Genomic DNA, 25,812 nt, shown 5'->3' with positions numbered 1-25,812 from the left:
CTTGGTTTTTATTGAGTTCCTTAATGTCCTGTGTGAGTGGGGTGGGGGGGGGAGGGTATACTTGTGGGCTGCCCAGCTGTCAAGAATGGGTGTCTGTGGGTCACATGTCTTATCCTATCTGAGCCTGCTGTATCTCTCACACTGTATTTCTATCTCTCTCTCCCTCACAGGGGGTGGGGGAGAGAGAGAATGAGAGAGAGAGAGACTCTGTTAGAGAGACAATATGACACTCTATATATCTCCCACTGTAAGAGGGGCACTTTTAACTTAGGGTGGGTTTTTTGGGGGTGATGTTACATTGGTTTGCCTAGGGCACAAGGATCCTCACTGCCATTTGGTGGAAGACAATACAGAGACTGAGCTGGACCTTCGCCTATACCAGCCCCTTTCTCCGCGAGTTGAATCTTTGGGTTCCAGGGGTTGGCAAGACTTAGGTGAGTGTCTCTAATGAAGGCTAAGAGAGGTTCTATAGTCAGCCTATGGTCGAGGCAGGTGGCAGACAAGAAGGGTCAGGTCGCAGGCTATGGTCAAGGCAGGCAGCAGACAAGGATGGTCAGGGCACAGGTTAGGGTCAGTGACAGAGGTCAGTCCAAGGGGGCCAAGGCAATGGTGAAGACACAGTAGGCTGAGCAAGGCTGAAGATGAAGGCAATGCAAAGCTGATGACACAGAAGGCTGGTCGAGGCTGAAGACGAAGGCAAGGCTGAAGACATGGAAGGCTGGGCGAGGCTGAAGATGAAGGCACATCAAGGCTGAAGACATGGAAGGCAGCATCTAACACTCTAGGCAGAGTTGACCTGTTGCTGAAATGGCATTTGGCAGGGAGAAGGTCCCTTATAAGGGCCGAAGCAACTGACATCATTCAGGGGCTCCGCAGCTAAGTTCCCGCCACACGCCTTTTATAAGAAAGCCTTGGGCATGCATGCGCACCTAGGAAACCAAGTCCAGTGTGCATCGGCGGTGTCCCTCACCGCATGGAGTAACAGCGTTCATGGTTGCACGAGACAGTGGTGGTGAGCTGGTTCGATGGCATCAGGTAAGTGAGCTGGCTTGCAGGAACATCCCATGAGCCTGCAAACATAACATTCTGTGATAACTTCTATATCCAAATCAGCTTCTTCCCTGACTGCCTCTATATCTGGTACTTTATTTCCCATACTATGAGCATTAGCATACATAGCTTTTCCAGGTGTTGCCCTTTTCCCATTTCTATATAAGTGTTTGTTTTACTTACCTGAGGACTTTCACTTACCTTAGAGCACTGGTTCTCAACCCTGTCCTGGGGACCCCACAGCCAGTCGGGTTTTCAAGATATCCACAATGAATATGCATGAGAGAAAATTTGCATGCTATGGAGGCAGTGCATGCAAATGTTCTCTCATGCATATTCATTGTGGATATCTTGAAAACCCGACTGGCTGTGGGGTCCCCAGGACAGGGTTGAGAACCACTGCCTTAGAGCTTTGTTAATCCATCCCCAGTGAGCCTAGTTTAAACCCTCTTTCTTAGGTTTGCCAGTCTGTGCCGGAAGACATTGTGCTCCTTCTTTAATAGGTGGACCCCATTCCTGCTCAGCAATCCTTGAAACATCATGCCATTGTCCAGGAAGCCAAAATGCTCTCATCAGCACTATCTACATAGTCATTCATTCATTTCCAGAATGCAAGCTGAATGCAAGGGCCTTTATCTGACTGCGAAGATGGAGAAGAATACCAGCTGTGCACCTATCTGCTTTATCCTCTTTCCCAGAGCCATGAATTCACTTTTGATGTGATCTGTATGGTACCAAGCAGTATCATTTGTGTCAATATAGATGACGGGTTTGGCTTGAAGATTTTTGACAATTTCTCCAAAATGTCTGGGATTTTAGCACATGGCAGACAGCAGACCTCCTGTGGCAACATGTCTGGTCAGCAGATGAATGACTCCATGTCCCTCAGAAGCGAGTCACCAGCCACAACTATCCTCCATCTCCTAAATGAAGTTATTATTGAGTCCACAGCATTGAAGTTTTCATGTTTCAGTTCCTCCTCATCCTGGTATGGTTTCTCTGATTCCAGGGCTGCATACCATTTCTTTAGGTCAAAGGAAATCAAAGTTGGGGTATAAAGTCTAGTAACTGTAGTAATCTGGGTCCAGCTGTCTTCTTGCGGTCCAGTTTCACCTTGTGGGGCAAGACTCTACATAACATTTCACATCGGTGTTCATCTGAGGCCACCAATAATGTTGAATGACTAATTTGAAGGTTTGGGTGATACCTGGGTGTCCTGCCAAGTGGGAGTCATGGGCCCACTGAAGAATCTTCTGTTGTATGCACCAGGGAACCACAATCCTCCCAGAAGGAACTGTAAGTGTGGCAGCAACCATAATATTTGCAGGGTCTATATGTCATGGAGATTCGAGAGAGCCCTTAGTATCAAAGAAATGTGAGAGGGCATCAGCTTGTCAGTTCTTCTCAGCAAGGCGGTACCACAACTTGAAGTCAAACCGATTTAAAAACAACGACCAGCAGGCTTGTTAAGGGTTCAGTCTCTGCACTTACATTAGATGCTCTAGATTCTTGTGATCCATATAGATAGTTACAGGATGCGTGGCTCCTTCCAGCAGGTGTTGTCATTCTTCCAAGTCTAGCTTGACTTCTAGTAGCTCATGATTTCCAATGGTTTAATTCTTCTCTATCAGAGAGAATTTCTTTGAAAATAGGAGCAGGTAACAAGTGTACCATTATGGTTATGCTGTAGGAGGTCAGCGCCTACCCCGAGGGTAGATGCACCTAACTTCAGAATGAATGGCTTGGACAGATCTGGGTAGTATAGGCCCTTCTTAGTTAAGGCTGTGAATGGAGTCGCTAAGGAGGAGTAATCATGGATAAATTGCCTATAGTAATTTGCGAACCTCAGGAAGCACTGCAGTGCTTTAAAGTCCACTAGCCGGGGCCACTCCAGAATGGCTTTCAATATATCTGGGTCCATATGGAGGCCTTGACAAGAGATAATATATCCCAAGAAGGGAAATTCTTCCTGTTTGAAGGAACACCTCTCTAACTTGGCGTAGAGGTGCTCCAACAATAATTCTAAGACGACTAGAATATCATCCAGGTAAACCATCCACATGGGAGTAGAAAAGATCCCAGAAGATCTCATTTACAATAAATTGGAAGATACGGTCTTCCTCTCGGATTCTGATCAGGTTGCATGCCTTTTGAAGGTCCAGCTTAGTAAATACTTGTGCGTCCCAAAGGCAGTCAAAGAACTTGGAGATTAAGGGAAGAGGGTAGCGATTCTTCTTGGTTATAAAGTTAAGACCACGATAATCAGTACAGGGATGTAACAACCTGTCCTTCTTCCCTTCGAAAAAGAATCCAGCCCCTGTAGGTGAAGAAGAGGAGGAAATGAAGCCTCTGTCCAGGTTCTCTTTAATATATTTCATCATAGCCTCTGTTTCAGGAGCAGAAAGTGGGTATATTCTGCCTCTGGGTGGAACCTTGCCAGGGACCAAGTCTATGGAACAATCATAGTAATAATGAGGTGGCAGGACCTCCACCTGCTGTTTGTTCTAAACATCTACAAATTCGGTTTGTTGTGGTGGCAGACCTGGAAGCTCTGAGGTAACTGTCCGAACCACAAGCACCACAGGGTAAACTTTGGCAAGGCATTGCTCATGACAGCTAAGACCACATCTGGCAATTTGCAACATGTTCCAATCAATGTGGAGCTGATGTAGCATGAACCACAGCAGATCCAAGGTAACCACATTGACTGCCTTGAACAACGCATAGAGATTGATATGCTCTCTATGCAGGATCCCCGTGGTACTGTGGCTCTTGTGACATGTCCGAGCAAAGGTTCTCCAAAAATAGATGAGAGTGGGGTGTCAATGGAAACTGTCGGTATACAGTAGTTTTGGACCAGAGCCTCGTGGATAAAGCTGCCCACAGTGCCTGGATCCAGAAAGGTAAGAGCATCAGCAAGGATGTCTCCAAGGGATAGACGTATTGGTACTAACAGTTGTGGAGAGGTGCAAGGGTGACCTAGAGTGGCCTCTCCCACCAGGCCTAGGACCTTGAGTTTCCCTGCTTATTCAGGCAGCGACTTTTGAAGTGCCCCAGTACAGAACAATAATGACATAGGTTCAAGTTACAGCATCTCTGCTTCTCTTCTGCTCATAGCTTGAAGCGATCCACCTGCCTGATCCACCTGCATGGCTTCCACAGATACAGGTCCCAGCTCTGGAAGAGAGCAAAAGGTTAAAGGATACTGGAAATTTGGGCAAGGCAAATGGGGTGGTGTATCAAGCCTCTCTCTTTAGCCCGTACCTAGAACCTCAGGTCTAGTCATACAGCTAGGCTAATCAGGCCTGCCAAGATGTCTGGCAGGTCCTGGGCAGCCACTTCATCTTTAATGCACTCCAAGAGTAATTGTCGTAAAATTGCAATCAGGTTGTCACTACCCCATTGAAATTCAGAAGTCAGGGTGTGGAAGTGCACAGCATACTCTCTCCAACATACTCTCTTCCTAATCTGTAGGAATTCAGATGCCTTAGAAGCTGTGAAACTAGGGTAAGTGAATATTTGCTGAAATTCATGCAGGAAATGCATCAGGTCCCCCAAGAGCGGATCATCCTTTTCCCAAAGGGTTGAGGCCCAAACCAGCATAATGCCGCCCAACAAGGAGAAGAATATAAGTCACTTTGTCTCGGACTGTCGGAAATAAGGGTGCCTGCAATTCAAATTGCATCCAACATTGGTTGAGAAAGCCTCTACATCATACCACAGAGGTGGAGGCAGGTGGAGTGTAGGTGTAGGTTGCAAGATGGTTGTTGGAACCAAACCTGGAGTAGGCCAGGCCACGATGCCCTGAAGATATCTGGTCATAGTATTAAGCTGATCCTGCTGCTGCTGAAGCTGGGGTGTTAAGCCCACGATGGCAGAGGCTGGAGGTGAGTACGCTGATCTCATTGCCTCAGCAAACTGTGAAAGGTGGCAAGTATGTGAGCCCTCTGTGCTGCAGCACAGTTGACACAGCCTCGAGGCCGAACCCCCAAGGCCTACGCCAGCAGCTAGCAAATGCACCCTGTAGTTGGACAATTTGGAGCATCACCTTTACCAGCCACTTCCCCCATGAGTTAAGCCTTTGGGTTCTGGCAGCCAGCAGGATTTAGATGGATCCCTAGGGCGGTCACAATAACTAAAGCCCAAAAGCAAACTGGGGTCAGGGCAGACAGCAGACTAATGGAGTCAGAGATAGGCTGAGGTTGAGGAAAGCAGCTAGCAAGAGTGGTCAGATTGAGGCAAGGGGTCAGGTCCAGGTGGCAGGCAATCATGGTCAATTCCAAGCAAGAGGGCAAAATCTAAAGAGTCAGATCAAGGGTGGACAAAGACACACTGAAGACACTAGACAAGATGGATAAGAGAAGGCAAGGCTGGACAAGGTAGGCTGGACCAGGAAAGCTGAAGAAGACAAGGCTGAACAAAGCAAGGATGGAAGGCAAAGCTGGGAGGCAAGGCTGGAGAAAACAATGCTGGACGAGGCAAGGCTGGAAAGCAAGGCAGGAGGCAAGGCTGGATGAGGCACCGGAAGACAGGAATCAGGAACGCTAGGCAACACACACTGCAAAGCAGACCTGTTGCTGAGGGAAGGTAGAACAGAATGACTGGGCCTTAACTAGGGTGGTGGGTGAGGTCATCACTAGGCACCATGAAATAGCTTTTCCACCGCGGGACCTTTATAATGTGCACAGGTGTGCGCACATGCCTAAGATTGGGATGGAGAGGAGGGGGAGCAGTATCCTGGTGGCGTCCTTGCCACGCAATACTCTTGGGCGATGTCTGGGGCCTTGGCATGCCTGGGATAAGTGTGGCCGGTCATGGAGGCTGTCCGCAGCCGGCCAAACTTTACATGTAGTTTAGTGTAGACTCTTGTTGCTTAGGGTATAAAAGTAAACTAGAGCAACTAGAAATAATTACCACAAAGATATATGATGCCAAGCTCCCCCAGGAGTTTATTTAATTTGTTCTATTGCAGATACTAAAAATTTGATCTAAATCACAAGAACTTAAGAATTGCCTTACTGGGTCAGACCAAGGGTCCATCAAGCCGAGTATCCTCTTTCCAACAGTGAACAATCAAGGACACAGATATGTGATAGGATCATAAGGAGTAGATAAGTTCCAAGCTGCTTATCCTAGGGATAAATGGGATTTCTGCAACTTCACCTTAATAATGGTTTTGGTTTATGGACTTTTCCTCCAGGAACTTGTCCAAACTGTTTTTAAATATAGTTACACTAATAGCTTCCACCACATCCTCTGGCAACAAATGCCAGAACTTAATTATGCGTTGAGTAAAAAAATATTTTCTCTTATTAGTTTTAAATGTATTACCCAGTAACTTCATTGTATGTCCCCTGCTCTTTGTACTTTTATAAAGACTAAACAACTGATTAACATTTTCTTGCTATTCCTCCCCTTCCTGGTACAAAACAGTATTTCCTCCAGCTGATGACTAGTAATTTAACCTAATCCATGATCTAAATCTGTGTACCTATGATTTCTAATAGATGTATTTCTTTTAATTTTTGGCAAGGTTATTTTTGCACTTATTTGTCTAAGGGCACTAATATACTATTATACAAAGTGTTTTTGTATTTATCTGATGCGTTCTCTATAATGAATCCTATAGCCTTGGCTACTAAAGATCATGCCAATAAAAAATAATTGCCTGAAGGATTTACTACCATATTACTAACTGAGCTCCATCTGAACTTTACTTAAGTGCTCTATTCTCACTAATAATTTGTTAGGCACTCCGCCCACGGCCGTCCCACGCACAGGCCTGCTTACCTTCATGGTTCCACAGCAGGTCCCGGGACGACCTCCCTTGCGGTAGTTGCCAGCCCTGCCAGGCCCTGGTGTCCTGCGGCGGCAGTCGCCGGGCCTTCCACTGCGTGCCAGGCCTCACGCCGAGGCTTGGCGTCCTCTGCCATGTTAGCCATGCCCCTACGCGCGTGCGTGGACCGCCCGGTCTCATGTAGGGCCAAGGGCGGGTCTTAGCTCCACGGCGCACCCTGATTGATCCCTCGATATAAGGAAGTTCCTGTCTACACTTCCTTGCCTTGGCAATCGGGTCGGTTTGTTCTAAGATTGCCTCTGCGTTTGTTTCTGCTCTTGCCTGTCCTAGTCTCGTTCCAGGATCCTTCTGTTCCAGTTCTGTTCCTGACTTTTTCCTGCATCCTAGTTCCTGCGTCCTGCTTGTTCGTGTGTTCGTCTGTCTGTCTACCCAAGTAGTACCCTCGGACTGTCTTATTGGTACTGACCTCAGCTTGCTCCTGACCTGCCTGCCTCCGCCTGCCTCAAAGACGTCAGCTTGCTCCTGACCCGCCTGCCTGCCTGCCTCAAGACCTCAGCCTACCTCTGACCTCGTCTGACCTCTGGCACCTGACCCCTGCTTTGCTGACCATTCCTCGGACTGACCTCTGGATCTTGACCTTTGCCTGCCTGACCTTGTCTCCAGATTCTGGCTCTGTTCCTCGCCTTGTCATCACCAACTCTGTTCTGGTTCTCCTTGTTCCAACCAGCCTCCAACTTTGAACCCGATCACGCTCCCCCTGTGTCCGTGGGCACGCCAGACTTTCATTCTCTCAGGAGATCCTGCAAGGCCCACCTAAGTCCAAGTGGCCCGGGTCCCTACGGGCTCCTCCCGGGGGGACCTCGGGCTTCTAGTGGTGAAGCTCTTCGCAGCCTCTGTCTCCTCCAGTGCTCCGCTCCCTGGGGGCAGTTACCTCCTGTTCCCTTTCAGGAGGCGTTCCTTCACTGTCCCAGGACAAGGGTCCACCCCCGAGTGCAACAGGTTGCCAAGGCCATGGACTCGGCGGAGTCTCCCACCTCCAGGGCCCTACCAGGACTGGCCACCACAATGAAACAACATCATCAAGCTTTAGAGATGCTGGCCTCTTTGGTAGAAGAACTGCGCTCTCAATTACAAGATACAGCAATGGCCAACCCGGTGGGCCTCTTGGCCACTATGCTTCCCCTAGTAACTCTGGCACTTCCTGCACCTCCCAGGTATAATGGGATCCACGCTCCTGTCGTGGCTTCCTTAATCAGTGCTTTATGCAGTTTGTGCTACAACCCTTGTTGTTTTTGAAGGAGATCACTAAAGTCAGCTTCATTCTGTCCCGTTCTGATCCCATCCTCTCCAAGCTATCTGACTTCATTGCTCTCTTCAAGCAGACCTTCGGAGACCCAGGTCACATGGCTGTTGCTAGTCATAGCTTACTCCACCTCCGTCAAGGGTCAAGGACCCTCTCTGAATACACAGTGGAGTTTTGGACCTTGGCCACAGAACTTGGGTGGCAAGAAAATTGTCTGCAAGCCATCTTCCTAGATGGACTCTCCTGTGCTCTGAAAGATGAGCTCTCTGTCCGTGAGACTCCCATGTCTCTAGAAGACTTGATCTCCCTTGCCGGGAGGATTGATCATCACCTCCGGCAAAGACGCCTAGAAGTAAAGACTCCACGCCCTCCTCCAGCACACCCCACAGGTGCAGCAAAGATTCCTGCACCACCACCTTCCTCCAATGTAGAACCTATGGAGGTGAATTGTGGGCGTTTGTCTCCGACTGAAAATCTCCGTCGGCAAAAGGAGGGGCTCTGCCTTTACTGTGACACTTCTGGACATCATCTGCAGTTTTGCCCCGTCCGGCTGGGAAACTGCAACACCTGAGCCCAGCAGGGGTCCCGAGCTTGCGAGCAACTGTTTCTGGCCCTCAACTCTTGCTTCCTGTATCCCTGGGCATCAAGACCCACACCTTTGCAACCACTGCTCTCATCGATATCAGAGCAAGTGGTAGCTTCATTATGGACGACATCGTCAAACTCTTGAAAATACCTCTCCAACCCCCAGAGGTGAGTCTTCGTATTGCCTCCATCCAGGGGGAACATCTTCCAGGTCTCATTACTCACCAGACAGTGGCTATCCGTCTCACTGTAGGTACCCTCCATGAGGAAGAGACATCTTTCTAAAATGCTCAACTCATCCAGTAATCCTGGGGCTACCCTGGCTCCAGGTCCACGAACCCTAGTTCGATTGGCATAAGAACATAAGAAATTGCCATGCTGGGTCAGATGAAGGGTCCATCAAGCCCAGCATCCTGTTTCCAACAGAGGCCAAAACAGGCCACAAGAACCTAGCAATTACCCAAACACTAAGAAGATCCCATGCTACTGATGCAATTAATAGCAGTGGCTATTCCCTAAGTAAACTTGATTAATAGCCGTTAATGGACTTCTCCTCCAAGAATTTATCCAAACCTTTTTTGAACCCAGCTACATTAACTGCACTAACCACATCCTCTGGCAACAAATTCCAGAGCATTATTGTGCGTTCAGTGAAAAAGAACTTTCTCCGATTAGTCTTAAATGTGCTCCTTGCTAACTTCATGGAATGCCCCCTAGTCCTTCTATTATTCAAAAGTGTAAATAACTGATTCACATCTACTCATTCAAGACCTCTCGTGATCTTAAAGACCTCTATCATATCCCCCCCTCAGTCGTCTCTTCTCCAAGCTGAACAGCCCTAACCTCTTCAGCCTTTCCTCATAGGGGAGCTGTTCCATCCCCTTTATCATTTTGGTTGCCCTTCTCTGTACCTTCTCCATCGCAACTATATCTTTTTTGAGATGCGGCGACCAGAATTGTACACAGTATTCAAGGTGCAGTTTCACCATGGAGTGTTATAGAGGCATTATGACATTTTCCGTTTTATTAACCATTCCCTTCTAATCATTCCTAACATTCTGTTTGCTTTTTTGACTGCTGCAGCACACACTTAGCCGACGATTTTAAAGTATTATCCACTATGATGCCTAGATCTTTTTCCTGGGTGGTAGCTCCTAATATGGAACCTAACATCATGTAACTACAGCAAGGGTTATTTTTCCCTATATGCAACACCTTGCACTTATCCATACTAAATTCCATCTGCCATTTGGATGCCCAATCTTCCAGTCTTGCAAGGTCTTCCTGTAATGTATCACAATCCGCTTGTGATTTAACTCTGAATAATTTTGTATCATCCACAAATTTGATAACCTCACTCGTCGTATTCTTTTCCAGATCATTTATATATATATTGAAAAGCACCGGTCCAAGTACAGATCCCTGAGGCACTCCACTATTTACCCTTTTCCACTGAGAAAATTGACCATTTAATCCTACTCTCTGTTTCCTGTCTTTTAACCAGTTTATAATCCACGATAGGACATTGCCTCCTATCCCATGACTTTTTAGTTTTCTTAGAAGCCTCTCATGAGGGACTTTGTCAAACGCCTTCTGAAAATCCAAATACACTACATCTACCGGTTCACCTTTATCCACATGTTTATTAACCCCTTCAAAAAAATGAAGCAGATTTGTTAGGCAAGACTTCCCTTGGGTAAATCCATGTTGACTGTGTTCCATTAAACCATGTCTTTCTATATGCTCTACGATTTTGATCTTGAGAATAATTTCCACTATTTTTCCCGGCACTGAAGTCAGGCTCACTGGTCTATAGTTACCCGGATCACCCCTGGAGCCTTTTTTAAATATTGGGGTTGGTACAGTAGGGCCCAAAATGCCAAAAGACTTGTCTGCACCCAGTATCCCCCGTGATACTCGTCTTGAAATCAGTTACCATTCCAGGTTTACCTTCGCAGTATTCTGACTTCAGCAATGTGTTCTCTAAGCAGAAAGCGGATACCCTGCCTCCATTACGCAAGTTCAACTGTCCTATTGAACTTCTGCCGAGCACCACGCCTCCCAAAAGCAGAACCTATCCGTTGTCCCAACCTGAGACTCAGGCTATGTCGGAATATATTAAAGAGAATCTAGAGAAAGGCTTTATCCGTCCATCTGATTCCCCCGCAGGAGCGGGGTTCTTCTTTGTGAAGAAAAAGGACGGTGGACGACATCCCTGTATTGATTTCAGGGTCTCAACACAATAACTCGTAAGGATCGATACCCACTACCCCTCATTAGCGAACTGTTCGATCGCCTCGAAGGGGCACGAATCTTTTCCAAGCTGAACCTGAGAGGTGCGTACAATTTGGTACACATCCAACCTGATGACATTTGGAAGACAGCGTTTAATACCAGAGACAGCCACTACGAATACGTGGTAATGCCTTTTGGGCTATGTAACGCTCCAGCCGTCTTTCAATGCTTCATGAATGAAATCTTTCGAGATCTCCTGTACAATTTCATAGTCATATACCTCGACGACATTCTGATCTTCTCTAAGGATATAGAATCCCACCTTGAAAACGTCCGCATCATCGTCCAACATCTGAGAGAGAATCATTTGTATAAAAACTGGAAAAATGTCTGTTTGAGCAGAATCGCTTACCTTTTCTGGGTTACATCATCTCTGATTGTGGATTCTCAATGGACCCGGAAAGACTTCAGGGAATCCGCGACTGGCCTCAGCCAGTAGGCCTTAGGGCAGAGCTTTCCAAATTGTGTGTCGGGACACGTTAGTGTGTCGCCTGCAGCGTGAAGGTGCGTCGCCCGGTCCACATAGCAGCAGGGCCGGCGGAAGCAGGGAATTACAGCTGGAAGATCGGCAGAGCTTACCTCATCATGGCCCGAAGAAAAGGGTCACATTCACTCCTCCTCCTTCCTGCCTGCGCAGCCCCAGAAGAAAAACGTTGCTGGAGCCGCGTGGGCAGGAAGGAGGAGGAGCGTTAATGGGCCGCCGCATATCCCATGTCGCAGTGGCCCGAGAAGAGGAGGAAACCTGGTAGTAGGGGCCGCTGTGAGAATGAGAACCTGGTTGTGTGTTTGAGGGAAGAAGATGGATGGAGAGAAAGAAATAGAAAAAAAAGACCCTGTAAAAGGAGCTGGAAAAAAAAAAACAAGAAAGGGAAGATGGAAAAAAAAAAGCCTGTGACAACCAATTAGAAAACTAAGATCAGACAGCAAAGGTAAAAAAAAATTACTTTTTACTGATTGGCACATGTAATCTTTGGGAATGTGCAAGAATAGCACTTTTCTCTATGCAGATCTCACAATGTACGAGATCAACATGGAGGAAGTGGAAGCCCACGGGGCCTGCACAGAGGAGGCAGCAGAATGGGCTTCAGTGTCAGTAGCAGCAATCAGCGCCTCCCCAATAGCCACGCGGCAGCAGTGACAGTGGCAGCAGAGGAATGAGAGAGGCTCCGAGGTTGCTGGCAAAAGAAAGAGAGGGGGGTCTGCCTTTAGTGTGTGCATGTGTATGAATGGGACTCTGCCTGGGGGTGTATGTGTGTGAATGCATGGGTGCCTGCTTGTGTGTGGTGTGTGGGTATGAGAATGAATGGGTGTCTTCCTGGGGTCTGTATGTGTGAGAATAGGTACCTGCCTGTGTGTGGTGTGTGTATATGAGAATGAATGGGTGTCTTCCTGGGGTCTGTATGTGTGAGAATAGGTACCTGCCTGTGTATGTGTATGAGAATGAATGGGTGTTTTCCTGGGGGTGTATGTGTGAGAATAGCTGCCTGCCTGTGTGTGGTGTATGAGAATGAATGGGTGTCTTCCTGGGGTCTGTATGTGTGAGAATAGATACCTGCCTGTGTGTGGTGTATGAGAATGAATGGGTGTCTTCTTGGGGGTGTATGTGTGAGAATAGGTGCCTGCCTGTGTGTGGTGTGTATGTATGAGAATGAATGGGTGTCTTCCTGGGGGGTGGGGAGGGAGCAGTGTGACAATGAATGGGGGTCAGTGTGGGTGTAACATGTAATCTACATGAGAATGAATGGGTGTCTTCCTGGGGTCTGTATGTGTGAGAATAGGTACCTGCCTGTGTGTGGTGTGTGTATATGAGAATGAATGGGTGTCTTCCTGGGGTCTGTATGTGTGAGAATAGGTACCTGCCTGTGTATGTGTATGAGAATGAATGGGTGTCTTCCTGGGAGTGTATGTGTGAGAATAGCTGCCTGCCTGTGTGTGGTGTATGAGAATGAATGGGTGTCTTCCTGGGGTCTGTATGTGTGAGAATAGATACCTGCCTGTGTGTGGTGTATGAGAATGAATGGGTGTCTTCTTGGGGGTGTATGTGTGAGAATAGGTACCTGCCTGTGTGTGGTGTGTGTATATGAGAATGAATGGGTGTCTTCCTGGGGTCTGTATGTGTGAGAATAGGTACCTGCCTGTGTATGTGTATGAGAATGAATGGGTGTCTTCCTGGGGTCTGTATGTGTGAGAATAGGCACCTGCCTGTGTATGTGTATGAGAATGAATGGGTGTCTTCCTGGGGGTGTATGTGTGAGAATAGATACCTGCCTGTGTGTGGTGTATGAGAATGAATGGGTGTCTTCCTGGGGGTGTATGTGTGAGAATAGCTGCCTGCCTGTGTGTGGTGTATGAGAATGAATGGGTGTCTTCCTGGGGTCTGTATGTGTGAGAATAGATACCTGCCTGTGTGTGGTGTATGAGAATGAATGGGTGTCTTCTTGGGGGTGTATGTGTGAGAATAGCTGCCTGCCTGTGTGTGGTGTATGTGTGTGAGAATGAATGTGTTCATGCCTGGGGGGTGGGGAGGGAGCAGTGTGACAATGAATGGGGGTCAGTGTGGGTGTAACATGTAATCTACAACAATTTAGGTATATATTTAAAGAAACATACATAACTTGTCAAAATACGTTTTGTTCGTTTGACCTTTAACCTCCGGTTTGCTACTAGACTGAATTACTGTGTCGTGAAATTATGTTTGTCTAAAAAGTGTGTCACCACCATGAAAAGTTTGGAAAGCTCTGCCTTAGGGCATTGCAACGATTTCTAGGCTTCACCAATTATTATTGAAGCTTCATTGCAAATTACTCCTCCATAGTTGCCCCACTTACTGCTATGACTAGGAAAGAAGCCAACACCCGAGTTTGGACACCTAAAGCAATTGCTGCCTTCCAGAGGATTAAAGAAGCCGTCAGCTCCGGTCCGTCTCTTTCATCTGGATCCCAGGCGTCCGTTTGTTGTGGAGGTTGACGCCTCTGCGATCGGCACCGGAGCCTTTCTGAGTCAACACTCTCCCATGGGCAAGCTAATCCCCTGCTCGTTTTACTTTCATAAGTTTTACCCACGGAACAACGTTACACCGTGGATGACCGCGAACTCCTTGCGGTCAAACTAGCGCTTCAAGAGTGGTGCCTCTGGTTGGAAGGGGCGCAACATAAGTTTACCATCTTCACTGACCACAAGAATCTCAAACATCTCAAAGAGGCTCAACTTTTGAACCCCCGTCAGACCCAGTGGGCCTTATTCTTCGAGAGGTTTGACTTTAACCTTTGCTTTCGTCCTGGTTCCAAGAACTTGCGCGCTGTTGCGCTGTCCAGATCATTTGAACCTGAAGATATCCCGGAAGTTCCTAGCTTCATTATCGACCCTGCTTGTATTTCCCTTGCTGTGACAACCATAGTTCCTGTTGGAAAGACCGTCGTTCCTCACCGGCTACGTGAGCGAGTCTTAGTGGGCCCATGACTCCAAACTGGCAGGCCACTCTGGTCGTGCCAGGACCCTGGAAATGCTGCCGAAGGCACTATTGCTGGCCTACTGTAGTACAAGATTCACGAAACTTCGTGGACTCATGTCCCACTTGCGCCCAGCAAAAACCACCAACAGGGAAGTCTTGGGGCTTGCTCCAGCCTCTCCCAACACCTATCGAGCCATGGTCCAGCATTTCAACTGACTTTATTACTGATCTACCTCCTTCCCAGAATAACACAGTGATTTGGGTCGTCATCGACCATTTCTCGAAAATGGGTCACTTTATCCCCTTGCCGGGACTTCCTTCAGTCCTGGAACTGGCAAAGCTCTTCCTGAAGAACATCTTTTGCCTCCATGGACTCCCAAGAAGATTGTGTCCGATTGGGGACCACAGTTTGCCGCCAAGTATTGGCTTTCCTTGTGTCAAAAGTTCGATATTTCCTTGAGCTATACATCGGCCTACCATCCCCAGATTAATGGGCAGGCCGAAAGGACCAATCAGACCTTGAAGACATTCCTACGCTCCTATGTAAATGATCAGCAAGATAATTGGTCAGATCTTCTTCCCTGGGCTGAGCTGTCGCACAATACTCATGTTGCAGCAGCCACCGACATATCCCCATTTGCAGTAGTCTTCGGTCGGCAGCCCCAACTGCCTCTTCCTGTTCCTCTGATGGTTCCCTCTCCAGCGGCTCAATCCATGGCTCAAACCATTAGCCAAGTGTGGACCTGGGTAAAGGAGCGACTTTCGCAAGCTGCTGAATGCGCCAAGCAAACTTCCGATCTTCAAAGACGACCCGCTCCACTCTTTCGACCTGGCAAGAAAGTGTGGCTGAGTGCTCGCCACATTCGACTGAGACTTCCCTCTCACCGTCTGGCTCTGAAATACATAGGACCATTTCCTGTGATCCGAAGAGTGGGAGCTGTCTCATATCAACTACAGCTACCTCGCTCATTGGGTATCCACAACACGTTTCACGAGTCCCTGTTGAAGCTTTTGGTCCTCTTCTGGCCCTTGCGCAAAGACCCTCCTGCTCCACGTATCTCTGCAGAACTTGACACTTCTCTCCAGGTAAGAGAGGTCCTCGACATCCGGCGATGCCAAGGCAAGTGGGAATACCTCTTAGCCCGGGAGGGCTATGGGGCCGAGGAGAATTCATGGGAACCATCCCAAAACATCCTTGAAAAGGATCTCCTGAGGACCTTCTATAGAATGTACCCTGAGAAACCACAGCCGCGTAAGGGGAGGCCTAGAAGTGGGGGGTACTGTTTTGCTCCCCGCCCGCGGCTGACCCGCGCACGGGTCTGCTCACCTTCATGGTTCTGCAGCAGGTCCTGGGACGACCTCCCTCGCGGTAGTTGCCAGCCCTGCCAGGCCCCGGCGTCCTGCGGCAGCGGTCACCAGGTCTTCCACTACATGCCAGGCCTCACGCCAAGGCTCGGCATCCTCTGCCATGTTAGCCATGCCCCTGCGCGCGCGGACCGCCCAGACTCATGTAGGGCCAAGGGCAGGTCTTACCTCCGTGGCGCACCCTGATTGATCCCTCGATATAAGGAATTTCCTGTCTACGCTTCCTTGCCTTGGCAATCGGGTCGGTTTGTTCTAAGATTGCTTCTGCATTTGTTCCTGCTCTTGCCTGTTCCTAGTCTCGTTCCAGGATCCTTCTGTTCCAGTTCTGTTCCTGACTTGTTCCTGCATCCTAGTTCCTGCGTCCTGCTTGTTCATGTGTTCGTCTGTCTATCTACCCAGGTAGTACCCTCGGACTGTCTTACTGGTACTGACCTCAGCTTGCTCCTTACCCGCCTGCCTGCCGCCTGCCTCAAAGACCTCAGCTTGCTCCTGACCTGCGTGCCTGCCTGCCACTTGCCTCAAGACCTCAGCCTGTCTTTGACCTCGTCTGACCTCCAGTACCTGACCCCTGCTTTGCTGACCATTCCTCGGACTGATCTCTGGATCTTGACCTTTGCCTGCCTGACCTTGTCTCCAGATTCTGGCTCTGTTCCTCGCCTTGTCATCACCAACTCTGTTCTGGTTCTCCTTGTTCCAACCAGCCTCTAACTTTGAACCCAATCGCGCTCCCCCTGTGTCCATGGGCACGCCAGACTTTCATTCTCTCAGGAGACCTTGCGCGGCCCACCTAAGTCCAAGCGGCCCGGGTCCCTACGGGTTCCTCCTGGGGGGACCTCGGGCTTCCAGTGGTGAAGCTCTTCACAGCCTCTGTCTCCTCCAGTGCTCCGCCCCCTGGGGGCAATTATCTCCTGTTCCCTTTCAGGAGGCATTCCATCACTTTCCCAGGACAAGGGTCCACCCCCGAGCGCAACATAATTAAACTTATCTCAATTATTTCCTTATGTTTCTCTGCCAACCAATGTCAAGTTATTCTGTGTTGTCCAACCCCTTAATTAATGGGCTAGTCTATATACTTAGAATGGAAGATGGGGTGAAGAGGGAAAGAACTATCAAACTTACACGCAACCCCACAAGCAAATAAGATTTAAAATGTACAATCAGCTCCTACAAGAATTTCAAACTTACACACAGCCCCACAAGCAGCAAGCAAGAAGTTCAAATGGTCAATAGCCATCAAGCAGAAAATCTACCCTACAGTCTAATTGAACTCATCTAAAAAAGAAGCACTCTAGTACTTCACAGAAAAACTCTTGTACTCACCAATGCAGCTCCCTCTAGAAGACAAGGAACATCATATGAATATCAATTAAATAAATGTGGCCTAGGTCCTAGTTCTGGTCCATAAGTCACTTGTGTGTTTTTCCTTGACCTCCAACTGAGTGTCATTCATCCTTTACCTATGGAAAGCAATAGGTAGTAAGTGTTTCATTGGTAGCTGATTTACAATGGGGACTATGCTTGTAAGTGTTAGTGATGTCACAGGAGGGCATCTAGTGGTATAAAAGGTGAGACTTGTCTAGAAGTTGTGTGATTATTTTTTAGTAGATTCTTTTTAGATCTTTGGTGCAGCTGTTAGTCAGTGCTGATTCTTTTACCTATTTTTTTTTTGTGGGATTTCTGGTACAGAAGTCAGTGAAGACAGCACATTTTTGCCATGGAGGGAGTAAATCTAAAATTCTGCTCCTAGGTTTAGGGCCTAGCTTCTATCTGAAGAGGAAGCCTCATTCTTTATGTTAATTTCTGAGCAGAGTAAGTGAGTGATTTTGCATTGATGGACTATGCTGGAATGTTTGCCAGAAAATGAACTTTATATGCTGAGCAGGAATACGGTGCTGCTAAGGGTTTTTTTTAGTGTTTACTACTGACTGTGTTGTGCTCCGTGGCCGTGGCGCCCCACGACTACGGCCCCCTACCTGATTCGCGGCGCCGCAGGAGCCCCAGGGGAGAGCTCTGACTCGGGCCATCGTGCCTCCGCGGCCTCCGGCGCTGCCCGTTGCAGGGGAAGCCGTTCTGCTTCCCCCCAGCGGCGTCTCCCCTCTGCGGGGGAAATCCAAAATGGCCGCCGCCATGCTTAAGCATGAGGCCACGCCCCCTCCACAGAATTAAAGGGACCCATCCCTTTAAATGGCCTCACCTGTTCTCTATCAGCCAGGGCAGAGGAAGTAAAAAAGGCAGCTTCCTCTGCTCATCCAGTGACTTGGCAACGTCCTCCAGCGCTGTCCAGTCTGCTTGCTTCGGTGAGTCCTTGAGCTTTGGATCCTGTTCCGTCTTGGTGTTCCTGGTTCCTGACTTCGGATTGGCTTACGGTGATTCTCTGGTTCCTGACTTCGGATTGGCAAGCGGTGATTCTCTGGTACACGACTTCGGACTGGTGAGCGACGACCCTCCGGCATTCGACCTAGGACTCCTTCAAGACTCCGTCTCCAAGGGCCCACCTAAGTCCCAACGGCCCGGGTCCCTACGGGCTCCTCCTGGGGGGACCGCGGGCTTCCAGGGCGAAGCTCCAGTTGGCCTTTGCACCGTTACCCTGACCTCCCTAGGTCCACCTAAGTCCCAGCGGTCGGGTCCCTACGGGCTCCTCCCGGGGGGACCGCAGACCACCAATGGTGAAGACACAGCGCCTTATCTCCTCTCTTCATCGTCTCTGTGTTCGCCTTAGTCTCCAGTGCCAAGGGTCAGCTGGTCCTGCCTCCTGTTCTGCCTCGCCACCCAATGAGAGAGCCTACGGACCCTCCGAAACGTATACCATCCTCTCGTCAGCCAAGGGTCCACAAGCCTGAGCATAACAGATTGCCAAGTCCATGGATCCGGCGGAGGCATCCGCCCACCAGGCCATTCCAGGAATGGCCCAGCGCCTAAAGGATCAGCAACAGACCCTCGATGCCTTGGTCTCAGCAGTGCAGGGCCTGACCCAACGCCTCGAGGCATTAGGGCCCATGAACCCTACCCTGCCGTCTCCGCCTGGGGCTCAAGGAGGCCGTCCTACTCCAGCCGCATGCCATCCGGGCCTATGGGGGCGACCAGGGGCAAGGAATTCCCACTCAACTCCCGGCTCCCTCTCAATACACTGGAAATGCGTCGAGGATTCCTCAGCCAGTGCCAGGTCCGTTTTTCCTTGCTGCCCGCACAGTTTCCCAGTGACCTGGCCAAAACCAGTTACATCATGTCGCTGCTCGACAGGAAGCCGCTGATCTGGGCCGCTCATCTGTGGGAGAGAAGAGACCCTGTCTTCGAAAACTTGAGCCAGTTCCTATCCGCTTTCCAACAGGTTTTTGATGAGCCGATTCGTAAACCCACGGCTGTTTTGAAATTGCTCCGGTTGCGACAGAGAACTCGGACAGTGGCCGACTACACAACCGAATTCCGCACTCCAGCTGCAGAATTAAATTGGAGAGAAGATTGCCTCCATGGGATCTTCTTGGAAGGGCTATCCTCATGCCTACAAAACGAATTAGCCGCGAAGGAATTGCCAGACGACCTCAGTGGCCTGATAGAATTAGCCAACCGCGTGGACCGTCGCATGCGGTTTCGCCTTCCAGAGGTAAAGACAGCGAGAAGGTCCTCGCCCACCCCTAGGAGCGCTTCAACCGACCTCCGAGCCCCTGCCAAGGAACCCATGGAGTTGGATTGCGGGAGAGTCTCTCCACAAGAGTGTCTATGGCGAATGAGGGAGGGGCTCTGTTTTTACTGCGGTGCAGCGGGCCATCGGATTGCTGCCTGCCTGACGCGTGCGGGAAACTCTCGGGCCTAGGACCTGAAGGAGGTCTCTTCCTGGGCCATACCTCTCCTGCACCTCCACTAACCCTGCCAGTGGCATTAACCGCAGCGGATGGAGAGTTCCACACGCTGGCCTTGGTGGACTCCGGCGCCGGCGGGAATTTTATCATGAAAGGCCTGGTTGAACATTTAAAGATTTCTCAAGTTCCACTGTCTCGTCCCTTGGTCATCTCCTCCATCCAAGGGAAGCCTCTTCCGGAACGGGTGACGCACGCCACTATTCCTGTCCAGCTGAGGGCCGGGGTCCTGCATCAGGAACAGATGTCATTTTATGTCCTGGAGTACTCTATCCATCCCATTGTCCTAGGACTCCCGTGGCTCCAGGAGCACGAGCCCCAGTTTGATTGGAAGACCTTGCAGCTGGCTCGTTGGGGGCCGAATTGCCACGGCAATTGCCTCCAAGCTGTGGCTCCAGGGCCCTGCCCGATCGCCGCCATCAGCCTCCCAGGCCTGCCAGCTCCATATGCCTTGTACGCAGATGTGTTTTCTAAGCAGAAGGCTGAAGTACTTCCACCTCATCGACCGTTCGATTGTGCCATCAATCTCCTCCCTGGCACTGACCCTCCTCGAGGATGCACCTACGCCCTCTCTCCTGCAGAGACGCAGGCTATGAATGAATATATTAGAGAGAACCTGGAGAAGGGCTTCATTCGGAAGTCAAAGTCCCCCGCAGGGGCTGGATTCTTCTTCGTTGGAAAGAAGGATGGGACGCTCTGCCCCTGCATTGACTACAGGGGCCTGAATGCCATAACGATCAAGGACCGTTATCCCCTGCCTCTCATCTCTGAGCTATTTGACCGGCTACAAGGTGCGAGGATCTTCTCCAAACTGGATCTCCGAGGAGCCTACAACCTCATTCATATTAAGGAAGGCGACGAATGGAAGACGGCCTTCAATACCCGTAACGGCCACTATGAGTACTTGGTGATGCCGTTCGGGCTCTGTAATGCCCCCCCAGTATTTCAGAATACTATGAATGAGATACTCCGCGACCTCCAGTACCAATGCGTGGTAGTCTATTTGGACGATATCCTGATTTTTTCCGATACCTTGGCCGCTCACTGGCGGCACGTCGTTCAAGTGTTACAACGCCTCAGAGAACATAAGCTGTATGCAAAGCTCGAAAAGTGCCAGTTTGAGCAGGAGTCTCTTCCCTTCCTGGGATATATAGTCTCCAGTCAAGGATTCCGCATGGATCCACAAAAGCTAAGTGCCATTCGGGAATGGCCACAGCCGTCCGGGCTCAAGGCACTCCAAAGATTCCTAGGCTTTGCCAACTATTACCGCTCTTTCATCCCCTCACTTCGCGTTCAATTGTTGCCCCGATGACAGCTCTGACCCGGAAAGGCGCGGATCCCAAAAATGGCCTCCGGCAGCAGAGGCCACCTTTCGTCGTCTCAAGGAGGCATTCGCGCAGCAACCATGCCTTCGGCACCCGGATCCGCAACGACCCTTCTTTATAGAGGTGGACGCATCCTCAGAGGGAGTAGGGGCCGTCCTGAGCCAGGCCTTCGAGGGCCATAAGCTACATCCGTGTGCCTTCCTCTCCTGCCAGTTCTCGCCTGCTGAGCGGAATTATGCCATCGGTGACAAGGAGCTCTTGGCCATCAAGGTGGCCTTGGAAGAATGGCGCCCATGGCTGGAAGGGCACAGCACCAGTTTACGGTCTTCACGGACCATAAGAACTTAGAATACTTGCACCGGGCGCAACGGCTCAACCCACGACAAGCCCGGTGGGCCCTGTTCTTCACCCGTTTTAATTTCGTTCTCCGGTACAGACCGGCTGGGAAGAACATCAAGGCTGATGCCCTATCTCGAGTATTTGATTCAACAGAAGGTTCTGAGGAACCTCAGTACATTATTGAGCCATCCTGCATCCTCCTGTCGGCTACCACCATCATTCCGCCTGGGAAAAACTCTGGTTCCGCCACGCTTACGGAAACAAGTGCTGGCATGGGCCTCACGATTCCCACTGTTCCGGCCACCCAGGGCAATCCCCGCACATTGCAGACTGTGCCGATATTACTGGTGCCAAAGGTAAATAAGGATGTCCGGGCCTATGTGGAGTCCTGCCAGACCTGTGCCCGCCACAAGAGAATCTTCGGGTCCACCCCAGGCTTACTTCAACCATTACCCGCTCCTTCTGAACCGTGGAGATATGTGGCGACGGACTTCGTGGTGGACCTGCCACTATCCAATGGCAACATGGTAATTTGGGTGGTAGTCGATCGTTTTAGCAAGATGGCGCACTTCGTACCTTTGCCAGGATTGCCATCGGTACCCCAGCTGGCCCAGCTGTTCGACCAGCACATCTTCAGGCTTCATGGCCTACCTAAAGGCATCCTGTCTGATCGAGGGCCTCAATTTATGGCCAAATTCTGAAGGGCTCTCTGCCAGAAGTTCGACGTCACTCTAGATTATACATCCGGCTACCATCCACAAACCAATGGTCTCGCAGAGAACCAAACAGACCTTGAAGCAATTCCTTCGTCTATATGTTAATGAAAAACAAGATGACTGGGCTAGCCTGTTACCCTGGGCCGAATTCGCGCTGAATTCTCATATCTCTGCCGCTACGGGGGCCTCCCCCTTTCAGATAGTGTATGGGAAACAGCCACGCCCGCCACTGCCTGCCCCATCACGGTTGCATCTCCGACAGCTCAACTCTCTGCCGATGAGATGCATTGGCTGTGGATATCCACGCAACGCGCCCTGGTCAGGGCAGGCCAGGCAGCTAAGAGTTATGCTGGCTGGCACAGAAGACCATACCCGCCTCTCAAGCCGGGCCAGAAGGTTTGGTTGAGCGCGCAGTTCATCCGCTTGAAGCTGCCATCATCGCGACTGGCCCCGCGATTCATTGGACCGTTTCCCATCGTCAGGCAGGTGGGAGCAGTCTCGTATCAACTTCGTCTCCCCCCGTCTCTCCAGATTCACAACACGTTCCTCGTCTCCCTACTGAAGCCTCTGGTATTATCATGGCCTTCCAGCACGCCTCCGACTCCGCAACCTGTTGCCTCTGAAGATGACCTCACTTATCAAGTCAGAGAGGCCCTAGATGTGAGGAAACACAGGAAGAAATGGGAATACCTGATAGCGTGGGAAGGCTTCGGCCCCGAGGAGAATACCTGGGAACCATTGGCTAACATCCTGGACCATCCAGCTAAACCCAGGCCTCCAGGGAGACGCCCTAAAGAGGGGGGTACTGTTGTGCTTCACGGCCATGGCGCCCCACGACCACGGCCCCCTACCTGATTCGCGGCGCCGCGGGAGCCCCGGGGGAGGGCTCCGACTCAGGCCATCGCGCCCGCGCGGCCTCCGGCGCTGCCCGTTGCAGGGGAAGCCGTCCTGCTTCCCCCCAGCGGCGTCTCCCCTCCGAGAGGGAAATCCAAAATGGCTGCCGCCATGCTTAAGCATGAGGCCACGCCCCCTCCACAGAATTAAAGGGACCCATCCCTTTAAATGGCCTCACCTGTTCTCTATCAGCCAGGGCAGAGGAAGTATAAAAGGCAGCTTCCTCTGCTCATCCAGTGACTTGGCAACGTCCTCCAGCGCTGCCCAGTCTGCTTGCTTCAGTGAGTCCTTGAGCTTTGGATCCTGTTCCGTCTTGGTGTTCCTGGTTCCTGACTTCGGATTGGCTTACGGTGATTCTCTGGTTCCTGACTTCGGATTGGCAAGCGGTGATTCTCTGGTACACGACTTCGGACTGGTGAGTGACGACCCTCCGGCACTCGATCTAGGACTCCTTCAAGACTCCGTCTCCAAGGGCCCACCTAAGTCCCAGCGGGCCCGGGTCCCTACGGGCTCCTCCTGGGGGACCGCGGGCTTCCATGGCGAAGCTCCAGTTGGCCTTTGCACCGTTACCCTGACCTCCCTAGGTCCACCTAAGTCCCAGCGGTCGGGTCCCTATGGGCTCCTCCCGGGGGGACCGCAGACCACCAATGGTGAAGACACAGCGCCTTATCTCCTCTCTTCATCATCTCCATGTTTGCCTTAGTCTCCAGTGCCAAGGGTCAGCTGGTCCTGCCTCCTGTTCTGCCTCGCCACCCAACGAGAGAGCCTACGGACCCTCCGAAAGGTATACCATCCTCTCGTCGACCAAGGGTCCACAAGCCTGAGCATAACAGCCTGTACATGTTCTATTGTAGAATCCTGTGGGCTTTCAATCTGTGAGGACATCCTGGTTTTTTTTTTGTCTAATACATTTTGGCCATATTGGAACCACAACAAGGTTGTGGATAACTCTTTGTTCTAGGGTTCACAAAAAGTAGATATGTCAATGGTCAGTTCTAAGTATGGAGAGGTGAAGAAAGTGAGTAAATTATCTATTCATCCACAGAAGGGAGAAGATTGACTGGACAGTAAAGATGAAGCATCTCTGAGCCCGATTCACTACATCATTTGCTTGACCATTTCTAAGAATCCCACTCACCAATGCACAGGATTGGCATCTGTTTTTTTATTTTATGCACCCCTGCTGGTGGTTACATAATATATCAATAAACAATGCAAATAAAGAACAAGATATTTTATTAAATATAAAACTATGTTCTCTTTCTTCCTTCCATAAATGGATAAATGACTCTAAAGCTATCCTCTGATTGTCAAACCTTGCAAGATTTAGTTTAGTTTAGTGTTTGAACACTTTTCTAAACAAAAATTAAGTCAATGTACAATTATAAATCATATAATATCCATTTATGACAATACATAAACAAACCAAACATTAAACACACCTCTGCCAATGGAAAATATGGTGTAGAACTAGGGGTCATGAATTGAAACTCCAAGGAGATAGACTCAGGAAAGGGTGATGGATGCATGTAATGCCCTCCCTGAATAGGTGGTGGCGACAAGAATGGTAATGGAGTTCAAAAGAGCATGGGATAAACAGAGGATCCCTAGAGGATGGAAACAAAAAATGGGGCAACCTATGGTAACTTTAAGATTTCTGCATGGGGGTAACCTGCATGGAGCAGCAGTTGCAACCTTGAACAGTAGGTATGGGGATATCCTGCTTAGAGTGGCAGTTACAACCCTAAGCAGTAGGCATGGGATTATCCTTCACAGAGTGGCAGTTACAACCCTACACGTTTTACTGGGCAGACTTGGATCTTTATCTGCTATCATTTCCTATGTTACTGTGTTACTATAAAGTCTAAAATTAACCAAGTGACAGCAAGTTATCAGTCCAGTTCTTAAACATTTTTTTTCTCTATTTTTCAGGCATGAGAAATGGCGTCAACAGTTCAGAAGCTGTAAATCTTCTCTCTCCTCTCCCATGGAAGATCTAGAGCCCATTGTACCAGAAGACCATCCTGATGATGCAAGTGGAGAGCCAAAAGGGGGCTCCTTCCCTTTTCAGAGGATGTGGGATGGCTCAGCCAACCATCGGGACACCTGCCTCATTAGTCCCTCCCCATCTGGAACCAGTAGTATGCAGATCTCAACCAAGAGAAAGAGCCCCAAGCCAGCCTCTCCAAAGCCCTTTCTTTCTGCAGTACTGGACAGTGAAAAGAGAACCACAGCTGAAGGTACTAAGGCCAACCGCAAAGAGACTGAGAAGAAAATGGTCCAGAGTTACCCTACTTCACCCAGCTCACAGTGGGCTGCCTATTTCATGAAGGTTAAGAGTTCAGACGATGAGAAGAAGTCTGCTCCAGACTTTGTTCGCTTCTTAAAAGCCAGGAAGGCTTGGCAGGCATCTTCTAGTGAAGAAGATGGGAATCCCAAGACCAGAGAACGCTCTACTTCTGCCCGCAATGTTGGAGCGGGTGGCACTGGGTGCACTGGCAATGGGATAAAGGTCCGTGGGAAGAAGACACAGGTCCGGCAGAAAGATGCAGAAATGCTGCGCCCAGCTTCAGCTCCTAAAAGCCTGCGAAAGGCTGAAAAGCCCAGTGATGAGGACTTGACCTTCCGGCCAACTATCAACAAGGGGGTGCCCAACTTTGAGAGGCTGCAGCGGAAGTTCCAGGAACAGATAGAGCGCAACAAAGTCAAAGGTACATGACTTTAGCCTAGAGTATCTAGATAGCTCCATGTCATAAAGAATAGGTTGAGCCAATCCTGGTTTTAACTCTTCCCCCAACATTGTATCAATGGAACTTGCAGTTCCAATTTCTCAAACTG

General features: G+C 49.8%; 1 protein-coding gene across 2 annotated transcripts in view; it reads left to right on the top strand.

The window, feature by feature from the left end:
- Nucleotides 1–25,812, top strand: part of TSGA10IP (testis specific 10 interacting protein) — a 241,061-nt gene that overhangs the window by 109,996 nt on the left and 105,253 nt on the right. For both annotated transcript variants that reach the window (XM_029614526.1, XM_029614525.1), the window contains exon 3: nucleotides 24,907–25,685. In XM_029614526.1, the coding sequence (XP_029470386.1) occupies nucleotides 24,907–25,685 (779 nt within the window). The remainder of the gene's footprint in view (nucleotides 1–24,906; nucleotides 25,686–25,812) is intronic.

Source organism: Rhinatrema bivittatum, chromosome 8 (genome assembly GCF_901001135.1).
Source record: "Rhinatrema bivittatum chromosome 8, aRhiBiv1.1, whole genome shotgun sequence".
Lineage (NCBI taxonomy): Eukaryota > Metazoa > Chordata > Amphibia > Gymnophiona > Rhinatrematidae > Rhinatrema > Rhinatrema bivittatum.
Note: the sequence above shows the minus strand (reverse complement) of the source record. Positions and strands in the feature narration are given on the sequence as shown.